Raw genomic sequence first — 20,139 nt, forward strand, 5'->3', positions numbered from 1 at the left:
CTTACTCTAGCCTATGCGGGGAAGTTCTGGGATGGACCTGCCAAAAAGGGCGTATGAAGGTCTGCCCTAGAAGACAGTAAATAAGACTCGGTCCCTTGTCTCAGCTCATCATCTATCTACTATAAATGCTTGTTTCATCTTTGCTTTCTTCTTGCTCTTCTCAGGCCCAAGGCAGATTATAGATTCTGCTATACATCATGGGACGCACTTTGGCCTATCCCAAGCGGGTTTCCAATACTGCCAACCGGTACAAGCACCGAGGTATGTCGGCACTCCCGCGGCCTGAGAATATAGGTCTCGATGCGGACATGAACATCTGGTACTAACAATATGATACAGCCACATATGACCTCGGACCTATTCATTCAATCATAAACGACTCTCAGGTTCTCCATGTATCTTTCAACCCAGGACCAGAGGACCCGTTCCCTGCGATCCTGCCTATGATTGGCCAAATGGGCTCATTCGAGTACCCCTCCGCCAGCATTGACGAGCCTCTGGACTGCTACCTCCACGGCTACGTCAGCTCACGGATAATGAACCTAGCCCGCAACTGCGGTGAGGAGGAGGGACTCCCCATCTGCGTGGCCACAAGCAAAGTGGACGGGCTAGTCCTCTCTCTCACTCCCAACTCGCACAGCTACAATTACCGCTCTGCTATCTTGCACGGCTATGCAACCCTGGTCACAGACGATGAAGAAAAGGTCTGGGCCATGAAATTAATTACGAACTCCGTTCTCGACGACCGCTGGGATCACTCGCGTGTGCCGCCAGACCGTGCTGAGATGCAGTCGACAGTCATCCTCAAGGTTAAGATTGTAGATGGCAGCGGCAAGATTCGGGATGGTGGTGTCTCGGATGAGCGAAAGGACTCTGGTAACGAGGAGGTTACTAGCAGTGTCTGGACTGGTGTTGTACCTGTCTGGGAAACGTTCGGGACACCTATCCCAAGTGGTGATAGTAAGGTCACCGAAGTGCCCGAGTATATTAGTTCTTATATCAGTCGCAAGAACACCCAGAATAGAGCTCTGGCTGAGGGTGCGGTGAAGGCTCCGCTGCCGCCTGCGGAGCAGCACTGAAGAGTACCCGAATGTTGACAGTATGGATTTTATGGTACAATGGCGTTGCTTGTGTTCCACATAGGTGGATAGGTGACTGTTATCTACTTCCATCTACGCAGTATAATGGTTCTTCAACGCCGACTACCTGGAACATAAATATCTCGAAAGGAAGGGCCTAGGTTCTAACATTAATTATTGGTACCCTCCAGCCCGATTTGTGAGATAAGGGAACCTGGGCTATGATTAAGTAGGCATAAACGAACCTAGTGGATGCATCAAGAGAAGGTCCAACAAAACAGACAACAATTAAAGAGATTCCGACACCAAAGCCCTAAACTCCAGGAGTCTACGAGTCTAGGACTTTCATGATCGCCGCTACTACATCATGGCCGCTAGCGATGTCGTTGTCTCTGTCGGTGGCCAGCTGCCTCGGAATATTGCCCTCCGTTCCCAGGAGACTGGCGGTGCTACTATTCCTTGGTACTAAACCTCTGGTCATCGGCAAGGCCGAGGATTGCCACAAGTTCTCCTCTATCCTCGACAACATTGGTGTCGATCAGCCCGCCTGGAGGGAATTGACCTCTGTCTCTGAAGCCGAGAAATTCGCCGAGGCTGCTCGTTACCCCCTTCTTGTTCGTCCCGGTTATGTCCTGTCCGGTGCCGCCATGAACGTCACCTACAGTGTCGATGAGCTCAAGGAGAAGCTCCTTAACGCTTCTGCCGTTTCCCCTGACCACCCCGTCGTTATCTCCAAGCTCATTGAGGGTGCTGAGGAAATCCACGTGGATGCCGTTGCCTCCAACGGTAAGCTCCCCCACGACCTGGACTGGTCCTCTCGCCATGATTTCCCCATACAAGATCGGAGCTGAAATTTAGGTTGTGTATCGTGCATTAGGTAGAGCTCAGTCTTTGTTGATAGATGGTGTGCATTTTCTTTTCGGCCTTTTTTTAATGTTATTCTTGGATTGGAATTGGTCTTTTCCATGTTGAATTATTGAATTATTGAATGATGGAACTGTTACATTACTTTCAGCTACTTCCAACTGTGCTGGCGAATTCAAGTCGGGTCGGGCGTAGCAGTTCCAGGTATACTGTGATTGATGTACATCACGAAGGGGTGCTCTATTTAGAAGACAGCCATTTCAGAAGGGCGTATTATAAGTATGGACACTGACACCGTGTGCGTTGAGGCCCAGGGAGTTCTAATATTGTGTCGTCTCGGCGAGTGGTAGAAGCTTTTCCATTTTATAAAGACTATGGATTGTACTTCATTCCATTTGCTCTAAGAGGCAGACTTGCTGATAATCGATCGATATGACGTGATGACTGGGTGGGCTTGGGGCCTGATATCAATTAGTCCAATCTTACAGCATACAATGAGAAGTCGAGCGGGTATGTGAGGCAGACCAACACTGCGAAGTCGGAGTCGGGGTGGTTTGTTCACCAAAAACCGATTATCACGCTATCCGCACATCCGTCGCGTGCATGCCGTTTTGTCCCCGTCTTGCAACGAATGTCACTGCCATGCCTTCCTTTAAAGTTGTGAAACCGCTTTCTTGAATCTCCTTGAAGTGTACGAATAGATTTTCGCCCGCCTTAGAGGTAATAAAGCCATAGCTCTTTTCATTGATGAAAAATTTCACAACTCCCTGCTGTCGCTCGGACATATTGGTTAGACTAGATTAATTGAACCACAAACAAATTAGCAAATTTTGACAACTTGAACGCCACGTGAGTAGATAGAGGTATGATACATACTTGTGCGGTTGATATATGTACGTATGTTGAGGAGTAGAGCTGTGAAAGGATGAGCTTTCTGGTTTAAGTAGTCAGGAGGAATGTAGGATATTCACCCTATATAAGATATTTGTAGCGTGCTTACAGTCGCAAATAGCGGTGAAGATGCAGCGAAAAGATGTGTTGTGACGTATTAATGTCGCACTTCTGTAAGGTTGCATTAGGGGTAGGTTTTCTGGTCCTGTGGGTTGGGCATGCGTGTCTACACTCTACACTGTCTAGTCAACTCCGATGGAATGCATAAAAATTACCGATTTTAGCGGCTCGTATTCTAATTTCCATAATGTATGTGTCGGTACGATGGTGCCTAGCAAATCCTATGAAACAATCGGTAAGGATACTGGTAATTTTGATTATAACCTACCTGTGGCGTAGGGCTAATGCAAGACCCGCTTTCCATCCGAGTTGACTAGAGAGTGTAAGGTTGCATTAGGGGTAGGTTTTCCGGTCCTGTGGGTTGGGCATGCATGTCTATTTGTCCTTGTGCTTGATGATGATTGCGGGCACTACTACTTCATGAAAACTTCCATGGTTGTGTTATGAGATACTGTATTGGTCAATGCGGGGCTTTCGGGCCACCCGGCCATTGCCTCATGTCGATCCCGATCATTAGGTCCACATCTTGAGCAAAGGGTGTTGAATTCAGTCAGTATTCCTGGATGAATGAAGTGGCAATGCCACGCCTATGTTTTCCTAAGGCTCCAGCAACCGCCGTTCGGTCAATTGCAGGACCGTCGAAGCAGGGTTGCGAGGTTGGAGAACGCACTCCATGGAACGATCTGCGTCGTGCATGGAGAACCCCAACCTCACTTAGCGAAGCACATACCGCACAACAGTATATAATTCCGTATGGAGCTGAGGGCTGCGAACCTCAGCGATCAGTTCAGCAATCAATCCTCAGTTATTGCTATCTCCACTTATTGCCCGAATCCACATAGATATAGACTCTGCGAAGACCAGGGTCTAACAAATATTCAGCTTTCTACCGGTAGACACAGTCTAAAGGCTACATTTCCACATAAGGTCATGAGTTATATTGAGGATAAAGACTCAGTATATAATATGGCTTCATACTTGTAACTGAGAAGAGAAATCGAAATGTAAAAATTCTACCGTACGAATGATTGCAAGGCCGATCGTGACCTGCATCAAGCCCTGGTCGATGTCTTCGGAGGTCATGGTACTACCGGGCCCAAGTCGAACGTAATAGGCTTGCTGAGGCGTCTCGCCATATAGACCCCCTCTCTGCCAGATATGATAGAGATACTCATTGATCGCAGCACGAGCCGCCTCCCAGGTAGCGGGGCCATTCTGTTCATCTTTGAGTGTAATGAGAAATGTTTCAACTTCTCGCTCGACTTGATCAGCAAAGCGGCGAACTGAGATAGAGCGAAAGTCTCCTAAGTTTGTAGCCAAAGTCTGTGCGCTCGACGGTATCAAGCCTCGACCTTGAAAACTACGGATCATGTTGATACCCGGGTATGACGTCTGCAGTTCATTCGTAATCGAACGGAGGGGACGCAAACCTCCTTCAAGTGGAGAGGTGGGTGTCTTCCACACATCGAATCGTTTGTCCACCTTGCAGTACAGACCAGCCATCGCAGCGCTGGCCCCTGGGAGGGATGGGAGTTTCTGCCCAGTCTGCAGAAAGCCAAGGATGGTAAACTGCAGCATGAGGAGTCGAAGGATAATGAGCGAGACTTCCATCCGCAAGATCAGAGCCCAGGATATGATGATATGAAGGGCTAGATATTGAAGAGGGGAAAGAGAAAGCCAAGACTTGTCAGACTTTATCCTGTATATATGTGTTCCACCACAATCCGCACATTTTCCCGGGCCCGTTTGAATTCCGTCCCGAGAGATGGATGCCGGGATGTGGGGAAGGACAACAGGACGAACAAGCTAGGCGGATCATGGATAAAGCTAGCTTTCCTTTTGGCCTCGGGTCGCGAGCATGCATTGGTCGAAACCTGGCAATGCAACAGCTCTTTGCCACGGTAAGCGCTGTGGCGAAGAGTGGGCGTACTGGAAGGAGCGACGACCTGCACCGAGAAGATCGAGCTGGTTGAATGGTTCAACGCAGAGATTAAAGGTCATCGCCTTGACATACAGTGGCTGTGAAGCTGGAGGTGAAAACATTGCCTGAGACCGTTTCAACGTAGATTTCTTTTCCACGTACTTGATATTGTTCCAAAATTGAAAGCATAGCGTGGAAACATCGTCCTTGTAGATATTCTAGTCGGAATCCTAGCCTCCTAGGTTCCATCATCCATGGCCATTCTGGTTGTTCCTCCGAAAACCCAAGCCTAGGAGCTTAGAGTTAGGCTCAAGCCTCAAATAGTAAAATGGTAGGTAGGCTAATTGAATAGCCGCCACCAAAAGATTGTTTTACCTAGGATCTAGGCCGCTAGGACGAACGGTCACGTTGATTACGCCCGTCCTTTTTGGATAGTTAGGCGATCTACATGCCGTACATGGGCATGGGCCCCGCTTCAGGGCCGCCCTGCCCGGCATGCGGGGCTGACTCATCGCCGAATCATCAGCAGGCCCGATGAAGGTCGACCTTTTGGCGATTTCCCCTCTTCATCTTGTCCTCTTTACTGTGTAACGATCTCTCAGAACTGATCTGAACATTCATTGACTTGCAGCTAATTCCAGTGCTATCCTCCTCGCCGTTCCGAGCCGAACTCTTCCACCTCCATTCCCCCCACCATCTTCCCGCTCCGAATTCCGATTGCGGCATACCTTCTTCAGTCAAAGGCAACTGCACACTACATCTATCCTTCGTGGTTATCCCGGGGTCTGTACTGTTATCGGCATCGCAACCCTCGATATTGGATAAATCCCCAATAAATCCGCCAATATGAGCAGCCCTAAGCGCAGAATCGAGACAGATGTAAGTGATGTCATGGAGATTCCGATGCGCCCACGAGTTCTCTGGAATACTAACGACGGGGTTTGTGCAATATTCAGGTCATGAAGTATGGTTCCTTGCCTTCAACTCGGTTTGATGGCGTACGTACTAACCTCCAGCTAGGATGTATGAACGCCAATCCCCTTCTCCTTTCAATGTGGCCACCGCCTTTCGCAACCAGACCCCTTGGCCCTGATGAAGAAACCCGGTTATGGTTGGTTACGGGGAATAGTCTGACACTGTATCTAGGCTCATGAGTGACTATGAGGTGACTCTTGTCAACGATAACAGTAAGGACTTATCCGCCTCTAGCTATGGTTCTATGCGCTAACTATGGGAACTTAGTGTATGTACTCCCCACATCCCACGATACAAAATCTACATCATTCGGAGGTTTCGCATACCAATTTCTATTACCAGGCAAGAATTCTACGTTCGTTTCAAGGGTCCGGAAGAGAGTGAGTTATGCGCATGCCTGCGAGATATCACTTCGTACTAACTCTAGTAGCACCCTTCAAGGGTGGCCTCTGGAAGATTCACGTTGAACTCCCCGATCAATACCCATACAAGAGCCCGAGCATCGGCTTCGTCAACCGAATCTTCCACCCAAATATCGATGAGTTGTGAGTCAACAAGATTGCATCACTGGTTGCTCAGCAATTAATAACAACTTCGCCATAGGTCTGGCTCGGTCTGCCTCGATGTGATCAACCAAACATGGTCGCCGATGTACGACATGCTCAACATCTTTGAGGTCTTCTTACCCCAACTCCTCCGCTACCCCAACCCCTCGGATCCACTCAACGGCGAGGCCGCAGCTCTGATGATGCGGGACCCCAAGCAATACGAAGCGAAGGTCAAAGGTTTGTTACAAACGATACGCTACACCTACGTCAGTCCCTCCGCCATATTAACATCCCATCGATAGAATACGTTGCAAAGTATGCCAGCAAAGAAGCCGTCGACGAAGCCGAAGAGGACACCGAGTCCGAAGATGAGTTGAGCTCGGCCGGGAGTTACGAGTCTGGTGGTGAAGAGCCAGCGGGTACGATGGATGACGTCTGATCCACTGCATTGCGACAGTATCAGGTCTGAGATCTACTCGGCACATATTGCATCACTCAACTCTATTCGATATCCATGCTGGGACTGGGTGAGCGGGCGTTTTTTTTTCTGACCTTCCATAGTAAGGGAGTTGTTTACATGTACCACGGGTTTTACATGTAGCACTGGGGTTTTTCTTATTTTACTCGAGGTATCTCTTTTCGTTTCCCGCTTGTTATTACTTACTTCAATGCATCCAAGGGGTATTTTTTTTGCCAATTACAGTCTTCCTCAAGCCATTCTTGATTGGCAAGTTGCTGCTGAAGCTGCTCAACTATCGCAAAGAGGGTCTATGGTAGCCGATTCGTTATTGCTTCCTTGTAGCACGTGGCCTTCAATGTTGTATGTAGTTAACTCGAAATTCTGGCCATACATACCGAACCCAAGTCCATTTGACAGGGCTGGAATATCCGGGACTTACTACTTAGTTTAGATGTCCCTGCTTACAACCTCTGGAAGAGTCACCTTATAGAATGTAGTTCAGATTGAGTGTATATGTGAAAGATAACAAAGATAAAGTCTGACGGTCCAAAAAGGCGACAATGCATACTGAACTAGAACGATGATATGAGAAGAGAAACAAAGCGAAGGAAAAGTAACCAAAGCACGCCAAGCAGAAGATCAACGCGGAGAATGATGAACATCCGAAACAAAAGAAAAAAGTCTGCGCCATCGCGTATTATAGCGAGAAAGCCCGGAAAGGGAAAAGAACGGCTATGTATGTGCGAAAAGAAACAGTCGGCCTGCGATCAATGCAAGAAACGAAACCCTCAAACAGCGCAGCGCAAGGAAGATATAACCAAAACGGGTCATCCAGTACCCATATCTGCATCCCTCGATTCAATGCTCACACACCCCACACCCTTTTATTCGTGTACATCGTCATCATCAATGTGCTTAATGTACAGAGAAGATGCATGACCCAGAGGCCTCGGTCTCAGTCTAGCTTAGGAGACATTCAGCACCCCAAAGACATCATGGTTGACCTTGGAATCTGACTTGATATCGGTGCGAGACCGTTTCTTATTCGGATTGATGATGACCTCGCCCCAGTGTTTCGGGACGGCGCCTGATGCGCCGGAGCCCGGTCGGCTTGGCGGTGACGTCCGGTGGGTGGATGGCACGGGTGATTTGCCGGCTGGGCCTGATGGAGCGGGATGTTCAGATAAGGGGGTGTGGAGGGTTGCTTGGGGTTGAAGGTGTGGTTGTGGTTGGAGGGACCAGATATCAATGACGGAGCTGGGAGTGACGATCAGCAACGGGTCAAATTTCCGATTTGAATTTTTATTTCTGCCGCAAGGGAGAACGGGGGATTATTCGCAATAGTGTACTTACTCTGATGTTCGCTGGCAAATGGATTCTAGCGCCTCCCTCTCACGTCTCACATATTCCGGATCCGGTTGGCTGGCTTGCTGGGCGTGGTTGAGGGCTCCATAGCCATATCCTGACTGATAAGGGTCTTCCTCGAGTAGACGTGAAGATTCGGGCTGGAGGAGGAGACATATATATTAGCAAGCTGCAGTTTCAAACAAGTATCTGGCGTTTTGCGCAGTAAACCGAGGGTAATGCGCATTTGAATCTGGTGACGGATGATGTCGGTTCTGGGATCGCAACTCACCTCAGGAGACTCGTGGCGGTTCCCGCCAAGGCAGGAGGCACAAACACCCATTTATGGGGATCGAGTTCAAAATCGAATCTCAGAAACGGGGATGGGTTGGGCCTGCACGTTTGCGCTATGCGAGGGCTCGAGGCCTTGATCGGCCCAATGGTTCAGGTGGACCTCAGGTGGTGTATGCTTTGGCGTAGTGGTTGTGAACACAAATGGGGGATTCGTGAGCGAAAAGGAATGTGAGAAATGCAGAAAACAGATTTGAACTGAAACAATGGGCGCAGTATGGGAGAGTCACACTGTCGAGTGTCGACTAAAGGACTTTCTCGACGTCGGAGGTTGAGGCTGGGCGTTATCGCGGTGCATAGCGACCATCGGTGACGTTATTCTAATTGGCCGTTATTGCGGGCAGAAACTGTGCTCATCTCCCGACGAATGACAATATCGGTTGGAATATACATGGGTACTATTCATGATGCATTTCTTCGACTTCGCTGCTCTCTATCAGCAAGATCAAACAATTACTGTGAGTAGAGAAATTCAGTGATTGATTTCATATTTGTCGCATGCATATAAGTTTATGAAAGGCGGATATAAAGGCGGTATAACAAGGTAGACCAATCAGTGCAAGCCCCTGATGGCCGCTAAGCGGCGGAGGTCCGTGCCATGTCATCGGGCCGTGGCCGCAGCCGTGGAAACATCAATTTTCTTGAACATTACGATTTACGACCATATCCCCTCTCCTATCCCACCCACAATGTTCGATCTACCAAATGCCAAGCGGTAAGCATCGAACCGGGATCTATATACTAAGTTTAGCAGCTAACAATGTCCCTACAGCGTCCGTCGCGATGACATCGGCGGTACCCCAACATCTTCCCGCTCACCCTCACCAGCACCAGACGACGCCGCCGCCCAGGACGCATACGCCCGTCTAGGAAAGCTCCTCAACCTCGATCAATTGAATACCGCACCAGAACCAGTCATTTCAGAAAGTGGCGCCCCACAACCCGCGGACGACGAGGACGATGAACAAGAATTTGAATTCCGCCTCTTCAGTGCCCCCGCTAAATCAGCAGAAGACAGCACGAAGCAATCAGACAAGGATGAAAATACAGATGCGAAGCCGGCTGCGACACAGAAACTGAGGATTCGGCTACACTCACCCACCCCGGGTTCTGGCGGCGGCGAGGGACGATTCGTGAAAACTTCGCGCGGTTGGGATTATTACTTCTCTACCCCGTCTTTGCAGGGAAACCGCGGAGATATTTCCTCCGAAGAGGAGAGCCGCATCGCTGAGAAGAAGAAGCAGTTTGAGGCCGTGGCTGTTAGTGGGCAGCAGATGTTGACTTGGGCACAGTCGTTAGTCTGGGTAATTATGTTCACCCGCTCAATTTGCGCTGTCTTCCGCTAACATACTTTACAGCCCGGCTGCCATCTTCCTTGGCGAGTCATCCACCTTAAGCGCCATCAAACCAAAACTCCGCGACCAGCCAACAGCCCCCCTGTTTATGTGATAGACGGTGTGCCTCTCTCCAAGAGCCCGCTTACTCGCAAGAAGCCTGGGAAGAAGCGACGGGTGCAGCTGCGCAAGCGGGCTGTGGCAGCGCAGGTTGCGAAGGAAAACGAAGCTGAAAAGCGAACTCGGAAAAACCGAGAGAGGAAATTGAAGCGTAGACAGAAAGCGAGAGAGCAGAAAGCTGCGGCGGCAGGTGTCAGTGTTGAGGATATTGCCATGGCTGATGGCAATGATTCATCGGGCGGAGAGGAATGAATGGACTAGTACAGATTCCCAATATGATACCCGCAGGAGTGACCTTTTCCATTTACCGCCAGGAACGGATTTTAACCATGAATGGTCTCAAAACGAAAGCATTACCGGACTATAATTGCATGAGGCTAGAGCAAGTGAAGACCTAAACAGAACAGAGCCTGGGATGGTGGCCGCGACCAATACGGATAATCAATGGATGCAATGCATCGCTTCATGACAATGAATAATATACAACGCCGAGGGTATGAAACAAAACAGAGAGCGGCAAAAAACACTCGCAAGCTATATCAGACTCGCATATGAATGTCCGGCCTTTGCAAATTACGTTGAGCATCACACTTTCTACTGAGCGGGCGCAGCGGGCGCATCTACTGTCTCTGTTAGTACTGCAGGTGTCTTTGGCTCGCGGGGACAATATGCTTACCGGTCTTGACAGCTTCCACGGCCTTGGCAGCAGGCTCCTCAGACTTAACGGCCGGTTCTTCCGGCTTAGCAGCGGCCTTGGCGGGCTGAGCAGCAGGAGCCTCAGGAGCAGGGGCGGGTGCCTCAGCCGCAGCAGCAGGAACCTCAGGTGTCGCAGCAGCGGCCTCGGGCGCAGCAGTAGGAGCCTCAGTAGCAGTGGCGGGAGCCGCAGGTGCAGGGGCGAGAGCCTCAGATGCAGCAGCAGGAACCCCGGGCGTGGCAGCAGCGGCCTCAGGTGTAGCAGCAGCAACCTCAGGCTTAGCAGCCTCTTCGGGTTTGGCAGCAGCCTCCTCAGGCTTAGCAGCAGCAGCAGCGGCAGTAGCAGGCTCAGGCTCGTATTGGGTTTCAACGGGGCCAGCTGTGGCGCTCATCTCAGGAGAAACGACAGGAGCCGCGGCAGTCGCATCATTTGCCTCGGCCGACTCGGGCACTTTGGCGGTGTCTGCTGTAGGCCAACTGATTAGCAGGAGGTCTAACACAGAATTGACGTTGATGTATACATCAACCAGGTGAGAAGTCTCGTACCAGGCTTAGTTTCTGGGGTGACAGCGGGGGCGGCCGCGGCACCTGCCGCAGCAGCTCCAGCTACCGGGGCAGCGGGCGCAGCATTAGACGCAGGAGCTTCAGTAGCAGGGGCAGGCTCAGGCTGAGTCTTCTTGGACTTCTTGCGACCGAAAAGGAAACGCTTGAAGCCCTTCTTGACCTGTTCAAGAGCGTCGGGGGCTGGGTGGATATTAGCGCTGTGTTTTGGAATGGAGTGATCATGAAGCTCCAAAGCTTGGGTCGGGAGGATAGATGCGATGTGAACACTTACGAACACCAGGCATGTTGATTGATGGGTTTTGGAAGTGCAATAGGGAGCTGATAGAAAGATACAGGTGTAAATTGGGACACCTATGAAACAGCGCGGAATCGAAAAGGAGGAGAAGCAGTCGATCTATTTACCTCCACGTGATCGAGCTATGTACTCCGTATGCTTTTCGACTTTTCCTTTTTGGTGCTGTCTTAATGTCCACTGAGTGTCTTTAATGTGGAGTGGATGATATTTTATTGGTTGATCGCCATATAACTGGGTCCTATCCCGCAGTTTTATCTTAGCTCTGACAGCTAAGATTGTGGCTGTGCTGGCGCTAATTTGATTACGCTTTCATTTACTCCCCTGGTTGGGCGCTTCATAAGTGTTTCATGAATCATGATGGTCATGCATACGAGCATACAGACCGAGGATGATTTATGGAAATTTTATGAAAAGGTCAAATTGTGCCATTGCTGAAGAATCAAGCTCCGATGTAATGGATGTGTATCATAGGCTATAGCCGTAAATGGATAATGGTAGAGATGGAAACTCAAAGTAGATAACTAGAAGCATAAGACCAGGCTGGGGTATGATGGAGAGGCAACTGGTCAGCAAATCAGGACGCATGACATCTATAATTAAATAAAGAGATTGAAGATAGTCAGAGCAACGGAATGCCCTGAACATACCGAGATTAGATCAAGTGGCTTTGAATCAAGGGATGACACATACCTAAAATGAGGAAAATTAAGGCGATCGCAACCTTGAGATTCTGGGCTGCGATCACTATAAGAAGTATGGCGCAAAGAGACCATGCGGAGAATCCCCCAAGAGGAAATCCGCGGCCATTCTTGAATTTGAAGGCTGTATCGTCGATGAGGGATTGCAGATTGGCAGCAGCGATGCTGGTCTTGCCCAGCAAAGCTTGGGATACTTGCGCGTGGAACTGCAGGGCCTCTTGGGCTCGCGATTGTGCAGAAAGCGCCTCCGTTTGTTGGTCTTGGGCCTTTTGTAACTCGGTCGCTCTAGACTCGGATTGCTGCATGAAGGTTTCCATGTTTTGAAGTCGCTATAACCGTCAGCACATGACCTAGTGTGCAGAGACTGCAATGGTACCTCTGTCATTCTGGTTTCTTGCTCCAGAATCATGTTCATTCGGCTGGTCAACCATTCCTGCAACAATGGTAGATGATTAGCTACCTAGTTGTCACGCTGGAAAAGTAAACCAGCTTTCACATACCATAGCCGCGTCAAATCTCTGTATTCCCCTATACATCCTGTCCATATCGGAGTCAACAAGTGACTCGAGCGACAGATGCAGAGACGAAGCGAGATTATGCTGGGCGACAGCATTGTTCTTCTGCACCAAGAACGCCTCCTGGCTCCTAGCCAATGTATCATGGTGTGTACTCTGAAGAGCTTCTTGAAGTGCCTCCACATGGGTTGACACGTTCCGAATGTCCTATTTGACTGTTAGCTATTCGTTACCACCAAGTCGACGTGTTCACATCATACATTATCCAGCTCGCCTGTTCGAGTCCGCATATTTAACAAAGCCATGGATATCGAATCCTGAAGAGACCCCATTCCAGCTTCAACTTCTCGGAGAAATCGACCGAACGTCCGTTTGAACACAGATTCTGTCCCTCCCACATCCGTGACGATCCTCTCCTGGAGCGACTGAACAGCTTGCATAAATAATTGTTGCTGCTCAGATTGAGCCACTGCGTCTTGTAAAGCCTGCTGGAGTGCTTCGTTAAGTTTGAAACTGCTCTTCGATATGGATCGATGTAGGCCGATGAGCTCCTCCTTCTCGGCTTCCATTCGTGATGCATGACAGATTACAAGAGCATTTTGTCGGCTGTTGCTGTACGAAGTCCACCACTGAGGTCGTGACTCGAGTGTCCGGAGACAGTGCTCCAGCAATTCCCGTGGGACTTCACCTGATGCAGTGTCAGAGCCTCTGTGCCAAGTCATAAAGCCGTATCGATTCTTCTGTGGACGCGGCGATACAGTAACAGGAAGGCAAGATGGAGGAATTGAGTTGCCTGCGCCTTCAATTTCACATAGTGCCAGACGTGCTGCGTAGACCGATCGGAGATAATCGAGGGTCTCTGGGCTGTCCGTTTGAGAGCCATCGTTCCCTTCATTGAATGTCTGACATGAGCTCACTAGCCTTGTTGCTGCAATTCGGTTGCATGAAGGCGCAGAGCCCATGGAGTCCAGGATTTTGACGGCTTCATTGAATATGCTGTTTTGGTCTTGCTTCCGTGAAGTGAGAAAAGAGATCGCGTCGATGTCCGGTAGTTTGGGGGCAGACACAGGAATGTCACCTTTGTGGGTCAGTAAAATGACGCGAGAGTCTAATAAAGTGCCTTACTCTGTTGAGAGACGCTTGCTCGACAGAGACAGGCAAGCGCAAGGAAAACGCATGACAAGACTTGGAGATTATCGATGGCCCTCATTGTGAGCTTGATCTGTCGGGTTTTTGGCGTATGAGCGTGTCACTGGCCAGAACTAGGCTAATATTGATGACGTATAGATTTGAGATGGATGCGTGGGGGAAGTGTGAGATGAGTGATATGGGATGGAAAGAGTTGAATGGAGGTCCATTGGAGGATGACTTGACATCGGAACTGAGGGTTTATAGCCTATGTTTGACCCACGCCCAGTCCATTGTGCTTTACCCTATCTGGAACAGTTCAAATACTCTCAGCTCTGCGTCTAAATGCAAAATTTTTGCTTGACTAAATGGTTCCTTTCTTCGGTCCATATTCATTCTGCTGGCTCAAGATTCAAGAACAGTCAGTCAAGGACTCAAGAGCTCAGAATGAGACTGAACTCGGGGATATCCTGGGACCGAAGCCACTCGTCAAAAATAATGCCAAATAATGTCCCTTCACCAAAACATCGAGTTCATTTACACTTGGATATTCTGACATGAAAAGAGAGTCGAGGCTTAACCGGCAAAATGATATAGATAGTCACGTGCACGCTAAACCCGTTGAGGTAACATCTGCAACAAAATCCCAAAGTCCGCAACGCAGCATCCGACACAACACGCGCAATCACCATGTCGTTTTCCATACCCCAACGCTGCGCCCGCCAGCTTCTCCGCGAGCCCTTCCAGCGCGGCTCCTTGCCCATCTTCCTCGCACCCGCATTCTCCCCTCGCACACAATGCTTCTCGACGACAACCCCAGCGCAGTCCCGAGTCGGAGGCGCCGCAATCTCCATCCCCCCGGAGGTGTCATTTAACCTCGTTGATCTTCCTGCAGGCCTAAGCCGAACACGAGGAAAGGATATTCCCAAGTTTGCCGCCGAGATCAAGGGCCCCAAGGGTATGCCTTATTGCTAAAATTTGGCACCTGCGGATCGATGCTAACTGGTTTCAATTGATAGGCGAGATGACCCTGAACATTCCCTCGTTCGTTACCATCACCCGCGATGAGGCTGGCCAGAAGGCTACTTTGGCAGTCCAAGATCAGAGTGTCCCTCACCAGCGTGCTATGTGGGGTATGTTCTCCTGTCTTTTCTCTCCCGCGGCTAGTCCGCGCCGCAAGTCCCAATTGTGTCCTAACACTTCGCTTTTTTTTTCAGGAACCATCCGCGCGCTCCTACAGAACCACATCCTCGGCGTTTCAGAAGGCCATGTCTGTATTTTGAGTATGGTTGGTGTTGGTTACAGGGCGACAGTTGAAGACAAGGCAACCACCGTCGAACCCACCTACCCCGGTCAGAAGTTCATCTCTCTCAAGGTCGGCTTCTCCCACCCGATTGAACTCGGTATCCCCAAGGGCGTCCAGGCTAGCACACCGCAACCCACCAGAATCTTGCTGGAGGGTGTCGACAAACGGATTGTGACCCAGTTCGCGGCCGAGATCAGAGAATGGAGACGCCCTGAGCCGTACAAGGGCAAGGGTATCTTTGTCAATGGGGAGACTATCAAGCTCAAGGCGAAGAAGATCAAATAGACGGGAAGCGCCTTTCTTTATATTTACGCGGAACATTTTTGTGTTTGGTTCCGCGTTTTGTACTCTTATCGTCACATATGTACTTTTTTATTCCTCTCACAAGCGATGGTATCACATTTATATCAAAATGATTCTGCTCCCCGGGAACTCGAATGCTGCAGACGAGGCGACGAAATTAAAGCACGATCATAAATCCATTACAGCTTTAAGACCTTCTTGACGGCAGCAATGACCTGGTCCTGGTGGGCCTTGGGAGCAGCGACGACACCCTTGTTGACAGCCAAGGTCCGGCCCTTGCTGAAGTCCAATCGGTTGCCGTAGATATCAGTCACCTGGCCACCGGCCTCACGGACAATCAGGTCACCAGCGGCGTGGTCCCAAATTTTCTCCTGGTAATCCTTCTTGACGGGAAGGCGCAGGTAGACGTCACCGGCACCGCGAGCAATGGAGCAGTACTTGGCCTGCGAATCCAGTCGCACACTCGGTGCGGTGATGCCAAGCAGCTCAGCAACGGCGGCATTGTCGCCCTGGGCCGAGTGGCCAGCCTCAACACCTTCACAGAACACAGCGTCGGAGATCTTGTCAACCGGGCGCATAGAAATGGGCTTGCTAGCAGCAAGAGTACTGGCTGTCAGAGGGCGGCTGGTCGCACCCTCACCCTTGACAGCGGAAAACAGCACACCGTTGCTGGAAGCCGCGGATTGCTGGGTGCCGATGCTAGCATCAAGCGGGGCAGCGTCATTGACAGGAAGGTTAGGAGTACCGATAGCACCGACCTTGACATCACCATCGACCATCAGGCCGAGACACACGGCGTACTGGCCGCCACGAAGGAAGCCCTTGGTGCCGTCAATGGGGTCGAGGGCCCAGATGCGGCCCTTGGCACCACCAGCACTGTTGCCACTATCGATGATTTCCAGCATGCTCTCCTCACTGGCCAGAGGACCACCCAGAATCTTATCGCTCTCCGCGTCATCCAGCTTGATGTCCTTGACCAGGCGCCAGATCTCGGAGCTGAGGTCCTTGTCCTCGCGCAGGGAGCTGGCCTCCTCTTCGGCGACGATCTCATCGTTGGGGAAGTTCTTGCGAATAGCCGAGATGATGAGGGCCTGGGCGCCGAAGTCGCCAATAGTGACGGGGGACTTGTCGTCCTTGGAGACGGTGCCCTTAGCCTTCTCGAAGAAGACCTTCTGGGTCAGAAGGCATGCCCGCTGGACAGCCAATTCGGCAATATAGCGTTCCTGTTGGTAAGACATGGTTGTAGGTTGTGTGGAAGAGAGGTGGGGGAGGAGGAAGGAGAGACGAGATCGGGATTTCAGAGCCACACTGAAAGCCAGAATGAGAGTGGAGAAGATCACCAAGCGGGACAGTACACGTAATAAACTGAAGCGCGAAGATTGATCTGACCGGTGTACGGAGTCAGGCGGCTGCTTCATCCGAGACCAATTGACAAGATATGCAGGTAGAACTGACTGCTTTGGATTTATCAGTTGTGTTGGTTCTCTCCAGGTACCTCCAGGCCTTCCGTCGCTGACGACACTTTCCGATATCGCCTCAGGCACTTCCCCGCCCTAACCCCCTTTGAGCCGGAACAAGTCACGCGCCGATAAGCTTAAACTGTTTCAACATTGTTTCGCCTCTTTTTGTTCCCCTGTAACAAGGCCAATTTGCGATCTATACTCCGTCGAGCAATTTAGGGTATCCTTTCACTATATATTCTGATGCTGCTGCACATTCACTAGGCTTATCAGACCCACGCCAAGACCCGTTAGGCCCTCCCACGTCACCGATACCACGCGAAGGTAGTATTGCAGAAGCCACGAAGCGTCTGTGTTGCCCTTCAGCCCTATTGATATCTTGGTCGGCACTCTTTTCTAAATACCTACCACCTTGCATCCTGCCACCGTCGATACCTCGTACGATCTTGCGGAAAGGGCTGTGTAAACAGTGCCGTGCGGGGTTGTCTGCATATTGACATTGCAACGCGGGGTGCTTGTGGATTTGTTTGATCCCGGAATTGTCTTTGATTCCTTTGCATTGGAAGATAAACCAAAGGACTATTTTAGGCCTCGGAGTGTGTCCTTTTCTGGGCAACGATGTTCCAGTCTACCGTGGGTTACCTCCTGGAACGTACCCCCGTCACAGGATCGACTACTAATACTTTGATTAGAAGCCCTACACGGCGGTGACTGTACAGATTGAAGTCCTGACGAGTGAACAATATGAGGTCGAAGATTCCAGTGGTATCGTTGATTTGGTGGAAGTAGTTCGCATTCAAGCCAGTGGCCCAACAGAAGCAAGCCGGGCTCTTCGGAAGAAGCTGTGAGTCCCGTGGCGTGTGTAGTGCCACAAGCCGATCTAACAAATCCAGGAAATATGGCACCCTCCACCGACAGCTGCGCGCTCTTACCATCCTCGACTTCCTAGTTCAAAATGCAGGAGAGCGCTTCCTACGCGATTTCGCCGACGAGGCATTGCTCGAACGTCTGCGCATTGCGGCCACAGATTCCGTTTCAGATCCACTCGTGAAACAGAAATGCAAACAGATCTTTGGACAATGGGCGGCAACATTCAAGGACACACCCAACATGGCCAGGGTCACCGCGCTGTACAAGCAACTCCCCAAGCGGAAGCAGCCTGCAACGCAGGCGAAAGCAAAAGTTCTCCGAGAGGGAGCGAACTCAAATGAACCTTCGATGGGTCATGTCGTTTCTGTGTCAGCGGGTAGTGGACCGCCCACTGTACTGACTAGCCCGAAAGAGAAGTCAAGGAAAGTCAAGAAAGATAAGAAACTCTCAATCAGCAGCGGTAGGAGATTCGATCTGGAGAAGGAGCGCCCAGAGATCTTGCAAACGCTTGCTGCCTCCTCTGTGGCTAGTACCAACTTGTTAAATGCGCTCAAACACGTCAATCGCGAGACGCACCGAGTGAGCGAGGACGCCGAGTGCAGGAATCGATTCGAAAAATGCAAGCAGCTTCGCCATGGGATTCTGCGGTACATTCAGTACATTGAAAGCGAAGAGTTCCTGGGTGGTCTCATTCATGCCAATGAAGAGCTGGTGGATGCACTGATGGCATTCGAGGTGCTCGATAAAAGCGTGGACTATGACAGTGATAGCGAGGAGGATATTTTGGAACCTAGTTGGAGACAAAGACGTGGACTTGGTCTGCAAGATGATGACCTGAATGATGGCGTAGCTGGGCTTAATATCAATCCCCCAAAGCCGCCACGACCTACTCGTCCCGATAGCCTGCCTCTTGCCTCTTCCTCGCAACACTCACGCCCGATCTTCGATAGCGAGAGTGAGTCAGAGCAGGAAGATGATGATGACGACAACCCATTCGGTGACAGAAATGCTATTAAGACGCCTGCCATCGAGAAAGGGCCACCTACTTGGTACGTTCGCTTCGCTTCATATCCATTCTTCAAGTTTACTAACATCTCTTCAGGAGGGAAGTCTGATTCATGTGACTTTGTTTTGAAGATTCGATGATACTCGAAGCGGTTTGCGGTTCTAGTTTCTTTGGTTTATTGCCTGGTTTTATGCTTGATCGGTATACCCAAGGCCACTGGCTATCGTGTTGCTGAATTCCGTTTTTATAGTCTGGTTGTTAAGCCAAGTCAATTGGATACAAGCCTTCCATAGCTTATATCGACGTAAACCCCCTTTCTTCTAGACCAGCCAGTAAGGATACGTAAAGCAGCACACATCCCCCTCAGGAAACCAGACCCGAGGATCAGCCTGCAGCCTGCAGTGTAAGCACTAAACCTTCCAGGTCCGCTGCCGAGCGGCGGCGAGCGCACTCCAAGAATTCTACAAAACTCCATCTAACCCCAATCCTCAATCCCGCAAATCCCAAAAGCACTTAGCACCTTATCTTAAACTCCATACTGAACTACCAAATCGTGACCAAGAGACCAAAATGCCAGTAACCGAACTCGCCCTCCTACACCTCCGCTCAGACCCCTCACCATCAACCAAAAGCACCCTCCTCCAAGCCCAAAAACAACAAACAGAATACTCTGGCTACCAGGTGACATACCTGCGCCAGATCCAAACACCAGCATCATTCTATCTCCTAGGCGGATGGGAATCCATTGAAAAACACACGGGCGAGGGGGAATGGATTTCCTCTGAAACGAATCAGACTCTGCTGGCGCAGTTGAAGGATAGTATAGATGTGGCCTGGATGTTTCATTTGGATCTTGATGTGAGTGTCTCTCTCTCCCCTCCCACTTCCCTCTGACGTTGGACGTTTCTGGGAGTTGAGGTTGGAAGGGTTGAACTGACAGATGCAAAGCCATCTACATTAACCATCCCCGATGGGCCGATCCTCGCTATATTTAGATACTTTATCCTGCCGGGCAAGAAAGATGAGTTCGAGGCTATTTTCAAGACTGGTCTAGCGCGGCTGGAGCGCGATACAGCTCCGGCTCTCTTCTCTGTCTGCGGTGCGTGGCGTATTGACAAAGCGCAGGAGGATGAGTTCGTTGTTTTCGGTAGGTGCAGTCGAGATGAGGATGAGGATTATTGGGACCTTTTGGAGATGACTATTTTCGGAGGGATTGGGGATGTTGTTGGCTTAACCACGGGAAGGGATGTTCGGTATGTGCGTGTTGAGAAATGGGAGTAGATTACTCCCGTCT

General features: G+C 50.3%; 13 protein-coding genes across 13 annotated transcripts; 7 read left to right on the forward strand and 6 right to left on the reverse strand.

Moving 5' to 3' along the window:
• Positions 1–197: 197 nt before the first annotated feature.
• On the forward strand, positions 198–1,079 carry N7515_005503 (pyridoxamine 5'-phosphate oxidase family protein; the record flags this gene model as incomplete). Its single annotated transcript, XM_056666247.1, has 2 exons — positions 198–261; positions 340–1,079. The coding sequence occupies 2 exons, from the start codon at positions 198–200 to the stop codon at positions 1,077–1,079; spliced, it is 804 nt and encodes a 267-aa protein (XP_056519843.1).
• A 380-nt stretch (positions 1,080–1,459) lies between these two features.
• On the forward strand, positions 1,460–1,930 carry N7515_005504 (large subunit of carbamoyl-phosphate synthase; the record flags this gene model as incomplete). Its single annotated transcript, XM_056666248.1, has 1 exon — positions 1,460–1,930. The coding sequence occupies one exon, from the start codon at positions 1,460–1,462 to the stop codon at positions 1,928–1,930; it is 471 nt and encodes a 156-aa protein (XP_056519844.1).
• A 588-nt stretch (positions 1,931–2,518) lies between these two features.
• Positions 2,519–2,728, reverse strand: N7515_005505 (cold-shock protein; the record flags this gene model as incomplete). Its single annotated transcript, XM_056666249.1, has 1 exon — positions 2,519–2,728. One exon carries the CDS (start codon positions 2,726–2,728, stop codon positions 2,519–2,521), a length of 210 nt encoding a protein of 69 aa, XP_056519845.1.
• A 1,198-nt stretch (positions 2,729–3,926) lies between these two features.
• N7515_005506 (uncharacterized protein) lies at positions 3,927–4,565 on the reverse strand (the record flags this gene model as incomplete). Its single annotated transcript, XM_056666250.1, has 1 exon — positions 3,927–4,565. One exon carries the CDS (start codon positions 4,563–4,565, stop codon positions 3,927–3,929), a length of 639 nt encoding a protein of 212 aa, XP_056519846.1.
• A 1,521-nt stretch (positions 4,566–6,086) lies between these two features.
• On the forward strand, positions 6,087–6,837 carry N7515_005507 (E2 ubiquitin-conjugating protein UBC8; the record flags this gene model as incomplete). The annotated part of the gene is made up of 5 exons (XM_056666251.1): positions 6,087–6,118; positions 6,193–6,230; positions 6,281–6,395; positions 6,454–6,635; positions 6,701–6,837. The coding sequence occupies 5 exons, from the start codon at positions 6,087–6,089 to the stop codon at positions 6,835–6,837; spliced, it is 504 nt and encodes a 167-aa protein (XP_056519847.1).
• Positions 6,838–7,823: 986 nt separating this feature from the next.
• On the reverse strand, positions 7,824–8,545 carry N7515_005508 (LAMTOR1/MEH1 family protein; the record flags this gene model as incomplete). The annotated part of the gene is made up of 3 exons (XM_056666252.1): positions 7,824–8,115; positions 8,212–8,363; positions 8,495–8,545. 3 exons carry the CDS (start codon positions 8,543–8,545, stop codon positions 7,824–7,826), a joined length of 495 nt encoding a protein of 164 aa, XP_056519848.1.
• Positions 8,546–9,242: 697 nt separating this feature from the next.
• N7515_005509 (DUF2011 domain-containing protein) lies at positions 9,243–10,259 on the forward strand (the record flags this gene model as incomplete). The annotated part of the gene is made up of 3 exons (XM_056666253.1): positions 9,243–9,268; positions 9,326–9,857; positions 9,912–10,259. 3 exons carry the CDS (start codon positions 9,243–9,245, stop codon positions 10,257–10,259), a joined length of 906 nt encoding a protein of 301 aa, XP_056519849.1.
• A 342-nt stretch (positions 10,260–10,601) lies between these two features.
• N7515_005510 (uncharacterized protein) lies at positions 10,602–11,548 on the reverse strand (the record flags this gene model as incomplete). The annotated part of the gene is made up of 4 exons (XM_056666254.1): positions 10,602–10,627; positions 10,684–11,166; positions 11,247–11,444; positions 11,536–11,548. The coding sequence occupies 4 exons, from the start codon at positions 11,546–11,548 to the stop codon at positions 10,602–10,604; spliced, it is 720 nt and encodes a 239-aa protein (XP_056519850.1).
• Positions 11,549–12,155: 607 nt separating this feature from the next.
• N7515_005511 (uncharacterized protein) lies at positions 12,156–13,982 on the reverse strand (the record flags this gene model as incomplete). Its single annotated transcript, XM_056666255.1, has 6 exons — positions 12,156–12,196; positions 12,250–12,586; positions 12,634–12,690; positions 12,758–12,979; positions 13,033–13,850; positions 13,898–13,982. The coding sequence occupies 6 exons, from the start codon at positions 13,980–13,982 to the stop codon at positions 12,156–12,158; spliced, it is 1,560 nt and encodes a 519-aa protein (XP_056519851.1).
• Positions 13,983–14,590: 608 nt separating this feature from the next.
• Positions 14,591–15,491, forward strand: N7515_005512 (mitochondrial 54S ribosomal protein uL6m; the record flags this gene model as incomplete). Its single annotated transcript, XM_056666256.1, has 3 exons — positions 14,591–14,858; positions 14,920–15,033; positions 15,118–15,491. 3 exons carry the CDS (start codon positions 14,591–14,593, stop codon positions 15,489–15,491), a joined length of 756 nt encoding a protein of 251 aa, XP_056519852.1.
• A 197-nt stretch (positions 15,492–15,688) lies between these two features.
• Positions 15,689–16,747, reverse strand: N7515_005513 (3'(2'),5'-bisphosphate nucleotidase; the record flags this gene model as incomplete). The annotated part of the gene is made up of 1 exon (XM_056666257.1): positions 15,689–16,747. One exon carries the CDS (start codon positions 16,745–16,747, stop codon positions 15,689–15,691), a length of 1,059 nt encoding a protein of 352 aa, XP_056519853.1.
• A 914-nt stretch (positions 16,748–17,661) lies between these two features.
• N7515_005514 (LSB5 family protein) lies at positions 17,662–18,954 on the forward strand (the record flags this gene model as incomplete). Its single annotated transcript, XM_056666258.1, has 3 exons — positions 17,662–17,813; positions 17,863–18,888; positions 18,942–18,954. Coding segments are annotated over 3 exons (1,191 nt in total), but the record flags the coding sequence as incomplete, so codon positions are not given.
• Positions 18,955–19,415: 461 nt separating this feature from the next.
• On the forward strand, positions 19,416–20,126 carry N7515_005515 (uncharacterized protein; the record flags this gene model as incomplete). Its single annotated transcript, XM_056666259.1, has 2 exons — positions 19,416–19,703; positions 19,794–20,126. 2 exons carry the CDS (start codon positions 19,416–19,418, stop codon positions 20,124–20,126), a joined length of 621 nt encoding a protein of 206 aa, XP_056519855.1.
• Between the last annotated feature and the right edge of the window lie 13 nt (positions 20,127–20,139).

This window comes from Penicillium bovifimosum, assembly GCF_028826915.1.
Source record: "Penicillium bovifimosum strain IBT 22155 chromosome Unknown utg000005l_segment0_segment0, whole genome shotgun sequence".
In the NCBI taxonomy this organism is placed as follows: Eukaryota; Fungi; Ascomycota; class Eurotiomycetes; order Eurotiales; family Aspergillaceae; genus Penicillium; species Penicillium bovifimosum.